Here is a 16,251-nt window from a genome sequence, read left to right on the forward strand (position 1 = left end):
ATGTTCGATTGTTGTGTCATTGCTTTCTATATTATCTGAACCGGTTAGATTTCAAAATATGTGTTACGTGAATATGTAATGAGGATAGAATTTAGGTTATGATGGAACTTATACTTTTTAGATTTTGAAGAAACCTAAAATTCATTTTCAAACTCAAGATTTGAGATTAATTCTCATTTAATTTTTATTAAAATATTATCCTTTAAATAGGAACATTACGTTAACTTAGACTTGGAGTAGAACTCCTACACTTACTTGAAGATAAACTCTACAAAGATAACTAATGCAATATTAACTCTAAAATAAATAACTAGATAATTGAAATACAAATAGACGCATGTTTACCTATAATCTAAAAGTACTGATAACAAAACTAATCTTAAATGAAATCTAGTTCTTATTAAATACAAGTCTACTAATCTTAAATGAAATCTAATTCATATTAAGTATAAGTCTACTCTAATATAATGTCTACTTTATCACTAAGTTACTTCCGTAACAATCTGTGTATGTGTAGGAAATCTTTTTTCCACCTTTCTGGTCTCCTTCAAATTTATTGAGGTGCTAGTGATATGTTTAGATTAAGTTTTTTAAAATAACCTGAACTGGTTAGGCTTTAAATTCTGTGTCTATGAAGGAATCCATTTTTTCTTTGTTCCTTTTCTACTTAATCTTTACGGTTTCTTTGGAAACTAATATAGATTTAAGTTTATAAAGGTTTTCTTACTCCATATGGTTCTATTTATCATAGTGTGCCGCAATCTTCATCAGCTGCAGTCGCAAGAGACTTTCACCTTTTTTTAGTTTTCCTCCCGTTCACTAAGGTACTAGTTCTCTGTTTAAATTGAATTTTTCAATTAAGCTTGTATCCATTTAATGTTTTTAGACCTCGTTTTATTTTATTTTGAATAAATGAATGAATGTTCTTAAAAAAAAAAGAATAATAATAAAGTCATAAAGGGGTCCACTTTTGAGTTTTGACAATATGCACTTCTTGAGGTCAAAAGAAAATTCCACGTTCTTTTTTTTTTGGTGGGGGGAGGGGGGATGAAGATAGAAGTAACTTCGCAGAAATGGATCACTTTAATTAGGGAATGAAAAAGGAAATTTCGTAAAAATCAAAATAAAAACGAGTTGGCCATAATTTGAACCGTTCAACGCTGCCACGTACGACTGCTTGGCCGCCCCCCACGGTCCGATCACTGTGCCACGAAGTACCCAACATATCCCCCACTCCCCAGCTTCTAGATTTTAAAGACGAAACCTCCGTACACCCAACAAATTAAATTGGCCCATGGTCTTCCACGCGTACCACAATTCTCTGTTCCTATTTTCTTTGTGTTATGCCGTATAAAATTGGGCAGCCTAGAAGTTTCCTGGTCAGCGTCCCAAGTCCTCTACGGAGATTTCTTAATCTTGTTTGCTAAGAAACAAATTGAGAAGAATACTTTACTGAAAATCCCAATACCAACAAGCAAGCCCATACACAATAAACCTTTACCTTAATTATAAGGGTAAATATTAAATCCAATTATTAGAGTTTAACCCCTTTCTCATATATATATATATACACCCAGCAAAGAGTAGGCTAAGTACTGGTTTTTGAGCTTGGAAATGGAGGTTTTCCAGAAAACCAAGGCCGTGAAACTCCGAAGCCACCTGGAGAAGTACCTAGTTGCCGACGACGACAGAAAGAAGGTCCGCCAGAGCCGCAACGGCTCGTCGCGCAGGGCTATATGGTTCGTTGAGTTGGTCGAAAGGAAAAGCCACGTTATACGCTTGAGAAGCTGCCATGGCACGTACCTGACCGCCACGGACGAGTCGTTTCTTCTGGGCATGACCGGGAACAAGGTGCTCCAGACCGAGCCGGAAACGGTCTACGACTTGAAGTACGAGTGGGAGCCGATAGTTGATGGGTTCCAGCTGAAGCTGAAGACCTGGTGCAGTAAGTATCTCCGCGCCAACGGAGGGACGCCGCCGTGGAGGAACTCCGTCACGCAAGACGACCCCCACGTCACGTCGACGCAGAATTGGATTCTGTGGGATGTGGAGGCTGTGGATGTCTCCGAGACCGGTTCAGTTAAGGATTTCTTGTCGTCTGTTTCAAGTTTGTCTTCTTTGTCCGACGAGGCCTTCGATTCGGAGCCGGCGTCGCCCATGTCGGTTATATCGACGAAGTCACCCAGATTGTCTTTGAAGCAGGTAAAACATGTTTATTAATCTCGGTTAATTAGTTGTTTGAGTTTCATTTATTTTTAAACATCCATGAGTAAAATATAGTTAGTCCCTTAAATATTTTCTTAAAATATTATATATATATACTCTAGTATTTATTTATTTATTAAAATAGAGCCTAGAGAAATCATTCTTGGTGCATGGCGATGGTTGGAATCCAAAAATTAGTTTACAATTCAGAATATATGTTCGTGCTAGCTAGTGCTACGACCATAAATAATACTACCATCAAATGCTACCAAAATTTGTTAATAAAAATGATATATTCCATACAATTAAGTACGTGGCACTTAGTCACGGATCAAATTGTTAAATTATCTTTCTCGTGTAACATTCCTTTAAGAGAAAAATACACTTTATTTTTTAAACTATTCACTTATTTGCATTTTTAATATCAATGTTTAAAAAATGACATTTTATCCTAAACTTCTAAATTATTGCAATTCGATCATTTTGATTTTTTATTTTTTTTTCAAAATGCCCCATCCCAAGTTCAAAAAAAAAAATTAAAAAATTAAAGGGTGATCGGTCTAGGGTGGTCGAAGCCACCCTATGCCCAACCGGGGTGGCCGGCCACCCTTTAATTTTTATTTACTTTTATTTTTTAACTTGGGATGAAAGCATTTTGAGAAGAAAAAAAAATAAAAATTAGAATGGTCGAATTATAATAATTTGAAAGTTTTGAGTGTAAAGGGTCACTTTAATATTTTACTTAAAAATATAAATGGATGAATAGTTTAGAGAGTAAAATGTCTTATTCTTTTAATGATATACAAGAAGAAAGGAAAAAACCAAAAAAGTCTTTACATAACGTGTAACTTATATATTATTAATTCTATAAAATGTAATTTTAAGGTGCTAAAGCGTTAAAATCAATAATTGAGGTGAGGGCCATACACACTAGCTTAATACAATAGTTGATTAAAGTCTTTCTTTAAAACAAAAAAACAAAACAACAATAGTTAAAGTCTATGCCTCATAGGATAAGACTGAAATGCTGGTAGGCCCCATCTAGTGGACACGTCTAACTACCAAACGGGTGAAGCAATTTAATGATATGAATTGGAAGGAACGCGTTCACACGCCCACTAAAATCCATATATAAAAAAAAACAATAAAGTAATAACAAAATCCGGTATGTTGTTCATAGATGGACGTCTACCAACCATACCGCACTGCACAAAGGTAGCACGAAACTTGCACCACTTAAAAAAAGAAAAGAAAAGCACCAGCACATTGGTTGGTCAATCTTGCACTTCTCCTTCCACTTTCTAGAGTGGTGATTTAATCGGTCTCTACTTCCCATTTATCTCGTGGATACTTTCTTTTAAAAACATAAAAAATTGGATTAGAATTAATTATTTCAATCAATTTATTCTAATTGACATGTCTTTAGTGTAGGAGATGTGTTTACATGTATTTCATAATCATATGCTTGAAAGACATGTTACATTTTCAGCTAATTCTATTAAAAATGCATATACAAATTTCATAATCCAAGAGTTCGTGTCAATTTAATTGTCTAAGTTGTAGCGAGCTTGTTATTGTCCCATATACAAGGAAACCAAAGCCGAAGTACAAGTGAATTCTCCTTTTGTCTTCAATGTTTTTTTTTCCTGTATATAATGAATGCTGTCTCCACTTTACAACTTATGGAAGTCCAATAGGATCAGAATATTATCAACTATATGAAAAATATATACTTTTAGTGGTTTCAACTTAGGTATGAGTTATTAAATTTAGGGGAAACTACATTTTGCTCCCATGAACTACAACGTCTTTGTACTTTTCCCTCATGAATTACCAATTGTGATACCGACCCTATGAATTACCATTTTGTGCTCAAAACTCTCATTCTGTCAGTCAAAGGCCCATTCCGTCAGTCAAATGCGTTAACTTAGACGATTTACCATTCACTTTGCCCCATGAATTACAATTCATTGTCACTTTATTTTCATGAACTATAACATATTGTTATTTTGCTCCCATGAACTATAGTGCATTGTCACTTTGACCGACTGAGTTAACGCCTTTGACTGACGGAAGGGGCCTTTGACTGCAAAATGGTAGTTCATGGTATCGGGTGTCAAGTTAATAGTTTATAGGCCAAAGTGAAAATGCGTTATAGTTCATGGAGGCAAAATGTAGTTTTCCCTTAAATTTATGTGCATAAAAAGTAAAATACATGAGATTTTTACATATATGTTTAAAAATTACACATATTATCTTTCAAGGGTTTAACCTTCATTTTAAAGTTAGTCATAAGGTCAATTGAGAGTTGCGTTGCATAATTTCTGTTGCTATTTTATTCTGTGACCATAAATTGGTATATTTATCACGGTGTTTCCCTACCCATTTGTAATTGCCTAATTGGCTTCTCAAATAATATTAATTAATATTGAACCATTTTCATCTTATTTATTATTATCTCAAAAACGTTCAACATCAGTTGCATTTATAAGGAAAATGACATTGCCCCAGTACTTGAGATGGACAAATCAAGCCGTAGGCTTATCTCTGCTGATATACTTCTTGGGTTTCCAATATTTATCTGAAAAAATATAAAAATGAACAAAAAATGATATATATCTTTAAAAAAAAAAAGAAAAAAAAAAAGAAGCCTCCACTTGATAATTGTTTTTTATTTTAAAAGGTGAAAAGTATAAATAATTTTGGGTATATCGTTTTTTTTTTTAAAAAAAAGTATTATAAAACGAAGTGGATTCCATTTTGACTGGACCCTCGCTGGAGGGTGGACGCTGCCAAGTCAAAAGTAACGAACCATGGTTCACACGGACACGGAACGTGTGCCATCTTGGCTGACTGGCTGGCGGTGAGGAGGAACTTTTCAGCGCCAGCCACGACACGAAACCTTAACGTAGTAAAAATAAATTGAAAGCAGCGTTAACTGTTTTCTTTGTATAAATTGCAAGGGACAAGCACATAGTCGATACGTTGAACCAGTTTTCTCTTCCTTGCTAGAAGTTTTGAAACTTACTGTTTGACACTTGTCGTTTCTTTCGTTTTAGTTTTCGCAGTTCAATTCCAACAAGTTCCGGTCCGCCATGGAACTCTTCCGCAACGCCAAGACGGTGCGACTGCGTAGCCGCCACGATAAGTACCTGCTGGCCGAGGAGGACGAGGAGTCGGTGACTCAAGATCGGAACGGATCCTCCAAGAACGCGCGCTGGACCGTGGAGTTCGTGCCCAACTCCGACTCCATCATCCGCCTCAAGAGCTGCTACAACAGATATCTCACCGCCTCCAACCACCCCTTCCTGCTCGGCATGACCGGTCGGAAGGTGACCCAGTCGCGGCCCCAGAGGCTTGACTCCTCGCTCGAGTGGGAGCCCGTCAGAGACGGGAACAATGTCAAGCTCAAGACCCGCTACGGCAACTTCTTGAGGGGAAATGGCGGATTGCCGCCTTGGCGGAACTCGGTGACCCACGATATTCCTCACCGGACCGCCACTCAGGATTGGATTCTCTGGCATATTGATATCCTTGACATTCACGTCCAGTCTCCGGGTGATAAACCTCCGGCTCCACAAACGCTTTCTTATTCGGATTCTTTGGATTTCCGTCCGAGCTCGCCTTCTTTGGTTTCCATCATATCCGAGAAATTTTCGAGACAACAGGTTTGAGATTTTCACAATAAAGCGTGCAACTTTTTTATTTGGGGAAATAAAAATTGTTAATTTTGTGTGTATGATTCTGCAGTCGACCGACTCTAATGTGAGTTCGCCACCCAAGGTGGATGGGAGGACTATATACTACCATGTAGCTGAGGAGAATGGTGATGTGGACGATGACACTGTGGAGGGGTATTCTTTTACTTTCAAGGGGAATGGGGTTGATGAATTGACTCGTAAATTGAAGGAAGAGACAGGGTTGGATGGTGTCATTGTGTGTACTCGCAGTCCCTTGAATGGAAAGCTTTATCCCCTTCGCTTGCAGCTCCCTCCAAATACGATTATGCATGTCGTTCTGGTTCTTTCTTCTTCAGAAGGTGAGTTTTTACCTTGATTTCGTTCGGTCTTTCCTCAACTCTAAATCAATTTTTACTTGGTAAATATATTAGATTACCCTATTAGCTTGTATTAAACTCAGAATGCTAGATAGGTTGCTGGATCTGTTCAGCATCATAGTCTACATATTTGTGTCCTGTTTGGCTGTTGGGAAGGCAGAGTAAAAGGTTCAAGTTTTGCAATATTATTGGGTTGAGGGTGTGCTAGTTGTATGATTACAAATGATCTGATCTGATTCCCTATATCTTCTTAATTATCAACCAAATGAAGCATAAAAGTTCAACAACCCCATGCTTTGTGGAGCTAAATAGGTATAAGGTTATTTCATCTCTATTTACTTGCCTTAACATATCAGGTGAGGAGATGAATTTGAGTATATTGTAGACACAATAGGTAAAAAGGCTAATTGTCAGCAGTTTAGATCATTTTTAACTTTATACAAAAATCACTCTGTTCTTTTCTTCTTTTTTCAAGTTTTTCATTGCCCCATTTCCATTTTTTTGCCTTACATTCTCTTCCTTTTTTTTTTGGTGCATCAGTGGCAGAGGAGTTTGCAAAACAAGGTTTATTATAACAAGAATCGCGTGGACTATTACAGTTTTGTTGAGAATATATGCACGAGTGTTCTGTACATTCTGGTTCAGGCCTGTTCACATGCCACCCCAAAGCAATCAGAACAGGTTGCCCGTCTCACCTGCTGTGTTTTTGCCGGGTGTATACAATTGATGTGAGAGAACTAGAAGCACTTGTGGGCGTTTGCTGTGATGGAGAGTCACATAAGAGCACTAGAAACGCCATCAAAGATTATGTTGTATACTTTCTTCACGCTTCTCTGCTTTAGATATTCCTTGGCAGTAAAATCTGGTATTTACAAATTTATAGTTTGAGACAAAGGCCTTTTGTTCTTCTTGGCATGTGTTATTTTGGCACAAATTATTTAGAGTTTTGTCCAATTGAATTATTGATCTGAAGATGAGATTGGAATGAATTTTGTGATCATGGTGAAGACGCGTCTATGTAAAGAGAAAATCTATCCGTCTCTCCGTGTCTTGCATCTGGTGGTTGAAACTTGAAAGGACTCCCCCCCCACATGGTAGTTTCTCATTATCTTGCTTCATGTGTGAGCAAGGATTGGGTCATAAAGTGACAGTGACAGTGATTGTGAAATCCCGAAGGATGATGATAATATTACGCGGGGACATTATGAATTCATAAGCTCTGGGAAACTGCCACAATTTAAGGCATGTTTTTAGCAATAATTTGGACATGCAAGGGGCCCCTCATAGAATCATAGCATACAGAATAGTCATACAAAATAGCTTAACTTGCGGCGGCATTGAAGGAGGCTAGACATGTGGGGGAGGGGGAACTGGGGAAGCCACCAAATACTTAGAAATGAGAATGGCTAATAATGCTGTTCTTCTACTTCTTTTAAAAAAGAAAAAAATAAAAAGAAAGTAGTGTAATACACGGCGCGAAGAGTAGTATTACTTTATGAGAATTGAATTAACGAATTAACGTTTGTTTTACGCTCGCTAATGAAATGTTTTTAAGTAGTTTTCTATGTCAATTATTAAAAATAAAAATAAAATAAAATTCAATCGGTATAAAATAAGGGTAAAGAGTAGCATTACTCTTAACATACTATAAGGTTGTAATTCTGATACAAGATCTGTTCTAAAATGAACAATTAAGGCTGTCAATTCTCTTTTAAACAAAAATTTGAAGCTTTCAATTATATAATGCATTTGAGTTCATTGCACCATATAAACGAACATGTCGACCGACAAACAATATAATATCACAGGAGAACATGTGCATCATCAAGCCAGGATGTATTTTACTCTACTCTCACTAAAAACAAAGCTCTCCAAATTCTCTAACCTTAAAATACCATCACCAATAATCCATGCAAGAACAGCTGCCATCTTTAAAATGATGAAACCGAGCACGATCTCTCACAATAATCTCCACGTTATAGATTCTAGAGATTAATTTGGTGACCTTGTGGCAGTCATCACACACCCGAAGATTCTTAAATATACGTATAGGCATGCCTGGTTTCAAGCTTAAGAGCCCGAAAGCAATGGCAAGTCTCTCACTGTGCAGCCTTAGAGCATGTTGTTTTTCACCAATGAGCTCATCAATCAATGGCGCTTGAGAAACGTCAGGTACATGCCCTACTGATTCTAGTCTTTCTTTAATCACATCCAAAACCTGATATATTTCTTTGGTTTGAGGATGAGATGTGTCCCCAGCAAGAAACTCGTGAGAAGTACCATCTATCTCTATTGAACTACAACCAGGCTCTTTCGTTACACCCTTATCGGTCATCAATTTCCTAATCAAACCAACATCATCCCACCGGCGAGCCGATGCATACACTCTGGACAAAAGCACATAAACACCACTACTATCATCTCCTTCTGATTCAAGGATTTGTGAGGCCATTTCTTCACTAAGCTCTACACCTGCATTCTTCTTGCAGCAAGCATCAAGAAGACTCCTCCAAATTACAACATCAGGCTTAATGGGCATATCTGACACCAACTTCAGAGCTTCATCAATGAGCCCAGCACGAGCAAGAAGATCTACAAGGCATCCATAGTGCTGTAATTGGGGTTCTATCTTGTACTCGGTAATCATCATATCAAAATACTGACGGCCCTCGCTTACAAGGCCTCCGTGGTTACATGCGCCCAAGACACCAACAAACGTGATCGAATCAGGCACAAACCTCTCTGTTCTAACCATACGGTCAAAATACTGCAATGCTGCCTTAGCCTTCCCATGCATCGCTAACCCCATAATCATTGAATTCCACGAATTTACATCGCGTTTAGGCATCCTCTCAAAGACTTGCTGAGCGATTTCCCATGACCCACATTTGCAGTACATATCCACCAAGCAATTGTTCACCAAAACATCACCAACCATTTCAGCACGACAGTTTCTCAACAAACAAGCATGAGCCCACATCCCCAAAGACACAGCACCCAGACCAGCACAAGCCCTAATAACACTCTGCATCGTATACCCATCAGGCTCAAACATGTTCTGCATCTCACCAAACAGTTTCAATGCAGTATCAAACTCTCCTAGCCGAACACAGGCATCAATTATGGCATTCCATGAAACCACGCTCCTTTCAGGCATAGTTTCAAATATTTTCTGTGCTAAATCCAGACACCCACAAGTACCATATAAATGAATCAGACTGTTATTAATATACACATCCGACTCATACCCAAGTTTCAAAAGCTGGGCATGCACCTGCCGCCCTTCAAACAGCGCAAACAAATACGCGCACGCTTTCAAAACAAACGGATACGTATGCTTATCTGGCATCACAATTCCTTCTTCCAACATTCTATAATATAGCAGTATGGCCTCCTCCTTGCGCTCAGAGCTTCGTGCATAAGCCCTTATGAGAGTGTTCCAGACGAACGAATTGGGGTTCTCTATTTGATCGAAAACCCGGCAGGCGTAGTCGATGTCAGCCAGAGACGAGAAGTGTAGAATTCGGCTATAGAGAAAAAGGGCGTGTGGATTGTGGGTCGTGGTAGCACGGAGCGTGTGAGCATGGATTTGTTTGAGCTGAGACATGTCCGTACACTCATTCAACAAGAGGAGAAGACGGCTGTGGCTGTGATGGTTAGCTGAGTAGCCATTTCTGTTGTTGTTGATTGTGAACGTGGAGGGAATGTGAGGAGGTGGGCTTCGTGTGATCGTGAGAACCATCGCCACATTCACAGGCTCACTATCGTACCAGAGATTGACCAAACCAAAGACCCGACTTTCATTCAACTCTCATTCTCAGGGCTTAGCCAACGGAATAACGTATTGGAGCCGTTATGGGATCACACTTGGGAAGTTTTCTTTTTTTGTGGTCATCATTGAACATTGCTCATTTTTCATATCCAATCTACTGTACCATCGCCTCCTTCCTATCCCCCTATCTGATCCATCGTTGGTTGAGTAATGTCATATGTATTATTTTTTATTTTACAATTGTTTATTATTTATTTTATTTATCAATGATTAATTCAAAAATTGTAGGTATTTTTTTTTTTTTTTTAAAGTGTTTTTGGATTTATGGGATTTTTTACATTAATACTTAGTTCAAAATATATGGTTGAAAGTCGAAATTAACAGCATTCAAATATATGGACCTATCAGATCCAAATACTTTCACTTGTTCCACTTTTTTACACTTATTTTTTTATCGTTGGCATGATTTGTTTTAAGTATTTTTTTTGTTTAAATAATTGACAAGAGAAATTACTTAAAACACTCTAAATTAGCTTATATGAATCCTGCCTTCAGTGCCAAGCCCAATCTAGCAGGGGATCGGGATGTCAACGTGGCCCATCATCTAGGGAGGCGGCATGGTCAATGGATATCATGGTCCTGGGACCATGCGCCTGAAGTGAAAAGAGGAGGCTCGGGATAGCGACCGCCCTGTTGGGATTATTCCACATCGGTTGTGGAAGGAGTTGATGATCACTTTATAAGTGTGAGGAAAAGCCTCATCCCTCGAGCTAGTTTTTGGGGTTGATAAATGCTCAAGACCATCATAATACTGGTATCAGAGCTCAGGTTTATCAATAAGTCTCAGCCCAACAGTCCACGGGAGAAACAGGTTGTCGCTGCTCCGACCCAAGGCCCGATGTGTGAGGGGGAGATTGTTGGGGTTATCTCACATCAGTGGCGGAGCCAGCTATTTAACATTGGGGGTGCCGCCAAAATTTTTTTTGCGTCTTAAAAATTTTTTTCACCCTAAAAATTTGGTAATTCACACAATATATGCATCACAAAAAATATTTATAAAAGTTCATACATATGTGCTGAAAAGTGGTATGTAAAATTATAATTTTTTTTTTTTTTAGGGTGCTGTGGGTTTAAAAAAAAAAAATAAATAAAATTTTAGAAATCCTTGGGGGTGCGGCGTGCGGGAGACTGCCGAAGGGTTGCTAAAATTGTAATTTTTTTTTTTTTTTTAACCTAGGGTCCCGTGGGTTAAAAAAAAAAAAAAAAAAAATTTAAATCCTTGGGGGTGCCGTGGCGCCCCCAAATACCACGTGGATCCGCCACTGTCTCACATCGATTGTAGAAGGGGCTGGTGGTCACTTTATAAGTGTGAAGGAAAACCTCACCTCTTGAGTTACCACCAGTCTCTTCCACAACCGATGTAGAATAACCCCAACACACTCGGGTGTATCAAAGTGCTCAGTATGGGAATTTGGGAACAAGCATGGAAAGATATCAACATCTACCATTCACGAGATATGCAATAACAACGTGGCAAAGATCTGGTAATGCTTCAATCACTTAAAAATCCCAGATTTCCAACAAAGTTACCATTTTTAGCTCCAACAACTTGGCTTATAAATACACCCATGTACGAAGTATGGAGGTACGCAATATTCTTCTTGGAGTTTATACAAGAACGAATTTAATCATTGGAGGAGGATCTGTCCGAACACTACTCGACAAGTTCTGTTAACCATTGAACTGTGTTGCAGATACGAGAAGAAGCGCTAAGAAATGCATCAGAGAAGCACTTGTGTCCACCATACCGGAAACTATCATTAACACATGCGACCAATAATATTACTCTAAATACAAATATAACCTGGAGAACATCAAATGACTCCAATATTGAGTCTATATTATAGCAAAGAATGTTTATTATACTATTTACAGCTCATTTAAGGTGCTAACTATTGGATACCTGCCAGTAACAATGAAGGTCAACATATCTGAACCAATATTATTTGTCAAGTTTGAATTTCTTAAATATTGATTATTATTTTTTAAATAAACGATAGATTTTTATCACCTCAACATACAACTTAATAAATAAAACCTAATGAATTTTAAAAAAATAAAATAAATAATGAATCTCTAAATATGATAATTACTGAATTGGTAAAATATGGATCTAAGATTTTTAAAATATATTATTCTTCCAAAACAGACGCATAGCTCCGAGAATCAAACAGCTAGTTGGTGGTGGTTTTATTATGATAGATCTCATATATCTCAAAAATAATGAAAACCAGGGGAGGGTTTATAGGCGTAAAGGGCGGGGGAATTAATTAATAAAAAAATGAAAAACGGTGTCGTGTAGCTGACATATTGACATATTGCGTATCGAAATGATTCCACTCGCTCTCTCCGCGACTATCCACCAGATTCCGTGTAACTGTATTTTGAAACTCTTCCAACTGAAGATACTCTCCAGCTATTACTAATACTTCACTGCACGTTCTCATTTTAATATTATAATTTTTTTATTTTTTTTTTCCATTTTAATATTACAAAATACTGCTCCTGATAACCTAACACACCTGTTACCTAATACAATGTAAAACGCCATAAAACAAGTAAAAACTAAAATAGGAAACGATTGATTTTTCGTTTAAATTTTCAAATAGTTTTAATAGAAAATTGAATTAAAAAAATGTGTATTTACTTTACACGAAATACGTAACAGTTTTATAAATTAAATTAACAAAAATATTCTGAAATGAAAAAATAAAAATAAAAAATTGAATAATGGAATTTATGATTTGTCAGTATTATCTGTCCCAGTTACTGATGGACTTTCATGAATTTTCCAATACCACAACTGTTACACAAACATTCCCCTTGGAAGAATATCCCGAGACGCGTATCAAAACCGTGGCCACTACTCCTAACCGCGTTTGCTTTGGCTTTGTTGACAACGGCCGACTCGCCGGTTTCTCAGTCGGACCTCGGTTGAAATTTCGTGAACATTCACATTGATTGGAATATAACGATCGTATAAACAATCAGAGGAGTCGCAGATTTGTGAGACTTTGAGAGAATCAAAGGGAGAAAAGTAGAGATGGGAGTGGACTACTACAACATACTGAAGGTGAACAGGAGCGCGAGCGAGGAGGACCTGAAGAAGGCGTACAAGAGGCTGGCGATGAAGTGGCATCCGGACAAGAACCCGGCGAGCAAGAGGGAGGCGGAGGCTAAGTTCAAGCAGATCTCCGAGGCCTACGACGTGCTCAGCGACCCTCAGAAGCGTCAGATCTACGACCTTTACGGCGAGGAGGGGCTTCAGGCGGCGGAGTTCGTGAGTCCTAACTCCGCTGGGGGGCCCTCAGGGTTCAGGTGGAATCCTCGCGACGCCGAGGATATCTTCGCGGAGTTCTTCGGCGGTGGTGACGACGGGGGTAGGTTCAGGAATGGGAACGGCGACGAGGTGGCTGGGAGGAGCCAGGCGAAGAAGAAGGCGAATGTTAGGGCGAATGTTAAGGCGGCGGCGATAGAGAGCAAGCTGGTGTGTAGCTTGGAGGAGCTCTACAAGGGTTGCAGAAAGAAGATGAGGATTTCGCGGTCTGTTCCGGATGAGTTTGGGTACGTTATCTCTTTTTTGCTCTTGTTCTTTTTTTCTTTTTTTTTTGTTAATTTTTTTAAATTTAACAGTACGATTTTTCTTTCGTTTGGATTCCAAATGTCTATATGTGAGAGCTTTTTTAATGTGTCGTCGTGTTTCAAAGTGGCAATTAGTGGATGTGGATGCGTGAAAATGATGGGCAATTTGGGTTTCTCTTTAAGATTGAGTGGAGTGTGTATTTTCGGGGAGAATTCTGAGCTTCTATTGTTATAAAATTGTTGGAATGAGAATATAACACTTTTGGGCTTAAGAAAACATGATTTCTGCATTTTGGATGCCATGTTTGGGGTTCTTATATTTTGGGATTTTCTTTCATGACAGTAGCTTGAGAAAATCTCAAGTGACAGTGAAATTCCCGAGGAAGAATATCCAGATTTGGTGAAATGTCCTTGGCTTCGATATCTCACCATCTCCACTATTTGACAATTGACACCCTCCAACAAAAGTATATAACTGTTGTATATAAAATCATGAGGAAGCTTGGTTATTGAACTTGTATCACCTTATGGTTTAACACACACACACACACACACGAAGGAAAAAGGAAAAATATTTGATTTTTCAGTTTAGCTTTTGTCACCTGCCATAATTTGTGGTTTCTTTTAACAGTTACTGTAGCTTTGCTCTTAAAGAATTTGTGTAGGCGAAAGTAAACTTTTGTGACCTCATGTAGTGGAGGTTTTCTTTTCCCCTTCCCTCCAGCCTTCTAAGCACCCGGTTAAGTCAAAATTTTGAAGGGCTTCATGTAACTTGTGGCCCAACTTGGGCCGAGTAGATTCAAAAAGCTGATTACCCTGACTGGGTTTGCTTTGGTTTTCTACGGGACGTGATCTGATCTATACTCAAGAAACTGTGATGACCCATGACATTCAATTTCATTTTGGGTTGAGCTGTCTGTACTTGTTGTCTGCAAGCTGTAGAAAAATTGTCATATGCAGGCACTGGTGATTAAAGAAAATGGTTCTTTGTTTTAGCTATGATGAGCCGATTATGAAAGTTTTATTTAGCCTGGCTGATTTTCGAAGCTTTTCTTGAAAATTGAAATGTGAGTTCACTATGAGTTAATTGTTTATGTTGCGGCCTATTTTTTAAGTTAGGAATGTAGCTGAACTGATTAGCCTCTGTTTCCGTTTCTTCTCCTATCTAATCTTGGATCTGCATCACTAAAGTTTGTGTTCTTTCAGGGTTCTACCTGAGCCCTTGGTTGAATCTACAAAACCAACCTTACGTTAGTTAGGTTCTGGCTTCTGGGCCTTGTGGCTGAAATAAATTGGCTGGAACCAAGTTATATCCCCAAATTCATGTGTGGCTGCAATTGAATGTTCAGTTTCTTTCTTGAAAACCTTAGCTTTTCCAAAAGAAAGAAAAAGAAAAAGAAAAAAAAGGAAAAGAAAAAAGTGTGATGTAACTCCTACAACTTTGTGGCGTCTTCATTGGTTTGTTTGTTTTCTGATGCCACTGCATATCGTATGAACTTTTCTTCTCTTCATGGCCTCACATACAAGAAATCTTTTTGCAGTAGGCCAAAGCCTGTTGAAGAAATCTTGAAAATAGACATCAAACCTGGTTGGAAGAAGGGCACAAAAATCACTTTTCCTGAGAAAGGCAACCAAGAACCTGGTATTACTCCGGCCGATCTAATTTTCGTGGTTGATGAGAAACCTCATGCTATTTTCAAGAGAGATGGAAATGATCTGGTGGTTAGTCATAAGGTATCATTATTGGAGGCTCTCACTGGGGTAACTTATAATTTGACAACTTTGGATGGAAGGAGTCTTGCAATCTCAATGACTGATATTGTAAAACCTGGCCATCAGATGGTAATCCCTAATGAAGGAATGCCCATCTCAAAGGAACCCAATAAGAAAGGAAACCTTATAATTAAGTTTGACGTTTTGTTTCCTACAAGGCTCACAGCAGAGCAGAAATCTGACTTGAGGAGAGCACTGGGTGGAGCTGATAACTAGTTCTGTTAAAGGACAGGTTTATAACCATCCAGGGACTCTGATTAACATTGTGAGGTCAGTTAAACATGTAAATATGTCGTACTCCACTAATAAGAGCAAATATTGTGAATAGTAGGATGGAAGTTCGCACGGATGCCATTTTTTGTTGTAGTTTTGTTGGTGCCTGGTGGCATAAGGTAGCCTTGGGAGAAAAAAACTACCATCCTCCGCTACTGCCTTAGCTACCACAAGATGACTTTGGTTTATTTGATTATAATCTGTAAACTAGGATTGTAAAGATAGTTTTTCTTTTCCCATTTTTTTTTTTATGTGCAGACACAGAGAACATTTTAAATGGTGTATTTTTGGTGCATCAACAGATCTCGGATCAACCATGAGATTTTGCTGTTGTCTTTAAAAATTAATGTTCTTTTTCATTTGTTTTGATATGAAACTGCTTTGTTTTTAGTTCTTTCCAGGTCCAAATGAACTATCGTATGGAAGTGATTGAGAACAGATACTGATATCTTGTTGGATTATCTGCATATGATTCTCTTTTTATTAAATTTGTTGATGTAAATGTAAATTGTAATGGAAGATTGGCAGC

At 38.2% G+C, this 16,251-nt stretch overlaps 3 protein-coding genes across 3 annotated transcripts; 2 read left to right on the plus strand and 1 right to left on the minus strand.

Annotated features, from left to right (window-relative positions):
* Window positions 1-1,342: 1,342 nt before the first annotated feature.
* Window positions 1,343-7,224, plus strand: LOC132177626 (uncharacterized). The gene is made up of 4 exons (XM_059590025.1): window positions 1,343-2,202; window positions 5,265-5,873; window positions 5,956-6,244; window positions 6,803-7,224. Exons 1-4 carry the CDS (start codon window positions 1,615-1,617, stop codon window positions 6,835-6,837), a joined length of 1,521 nt encoding a protein of 506 aa, XP_059446008.1. The 5' UTR covers window positions 1,343-1,614; the 3' UTR covers window positions 6,838-7,224.
* A 745-nt stretch (window positions 7,225-7,969) lies between these two features.
* Window positions 7,970-10,196, minus strand: LOC132177628 (pentatricopeptide repeat-containing protein At1g59720, chloroplastic/mitochondrial-like). The gene has a single exon (XM_059590026.1). The coding sequence runs from the start codon at window positions 10,002-10,004 to the stop codon at window positions 8,160-8,162; it is 1,845 nt and encodes a 614-aa protein (XP_059446009.1). The 5' UTR covers window positions 10,005-10,196; the 3' UTR covers window positions 7,970-8,159.
* A 2,708-nt stretch (window positions 10,197-12,904) lies between these two features.
* Window positions 12,905-16,116, plus strand: LOC132177629 (uncharacterized). The gene is made up of 2 exons (XM_059590027.1): window positions 12,905-13,658; window positions 15,218-16,116. Exons 1-2 carry the CDS (start codon window positions 13,138-13,140, stop codon window positions 15,663-15,665), a joined length of 969 nt encoding a protein of 322 aa, XP_059446010.1. The 5' UTR covers window positions 12,905-13,137; the 3' UTR covers window positions 15,666-16,116.
* Window positions 16,117-16,251: the final 135 nt, after the last annotated feature.

This window comes from Corylus avellana, chromosome ca4 (genome assembly GCF_901000735.1).
Source record: "Corylus avellana chromosome ca4, CavTom2PMs-1.0".
Lineage (NCBI taxonomy): Eukaryota > Viridiplantae > Streptophyta > Magnoliopsida > Fagales > Betulaceae > Corylus > Corylus avellana.

Bases quoted from the DNA above. Each gene is read 5' to 3' on its own strand.
- LOC132177626 (XM_059590025.1), top strand. From the start codon at position 1,615: ATGGAGGTTTTCCAGAAAACCAAGGCCGTGAAACTCCGAAGCCACCTG. The intron at 2,203-5,264 runs GTAAAACATGTT...CTTTCGTTTTAG, and splicing joins CCAGATTGTCTTTGAAGCAG to TTTTCGCAGTTCAATTCCAA. The intron at 6,245-6,802 runs GTGAGTTTTTAC...TTGGTGCATCAG, and splicing joins GGTTCTTTCTTCTTCAGAAG to TGGCAGAGGAGTTTGCAAAA.
- LOC132177628 (XM_059590026.1), bottom strand. From the start codon at position 10,004: ATGGTTCTCACGATCACACGAAGCCCACCTCCTCACATTCCCTCCACG.
- LOC132177629 (XM_059590027.1), top strand. From the start codon at position 13,138: ATGGGAGTGGACTACTACAACATACTGAAGGTGAACAGGAGCGCGAGC. The intron at 13,659-15,217 runs GTACGTTATCTC...ATCTTTTTGCAG, and splicing joins TCTGTTCCGGATGAGTTTGG to TAGGCCAAAGCCTGTTGAAG.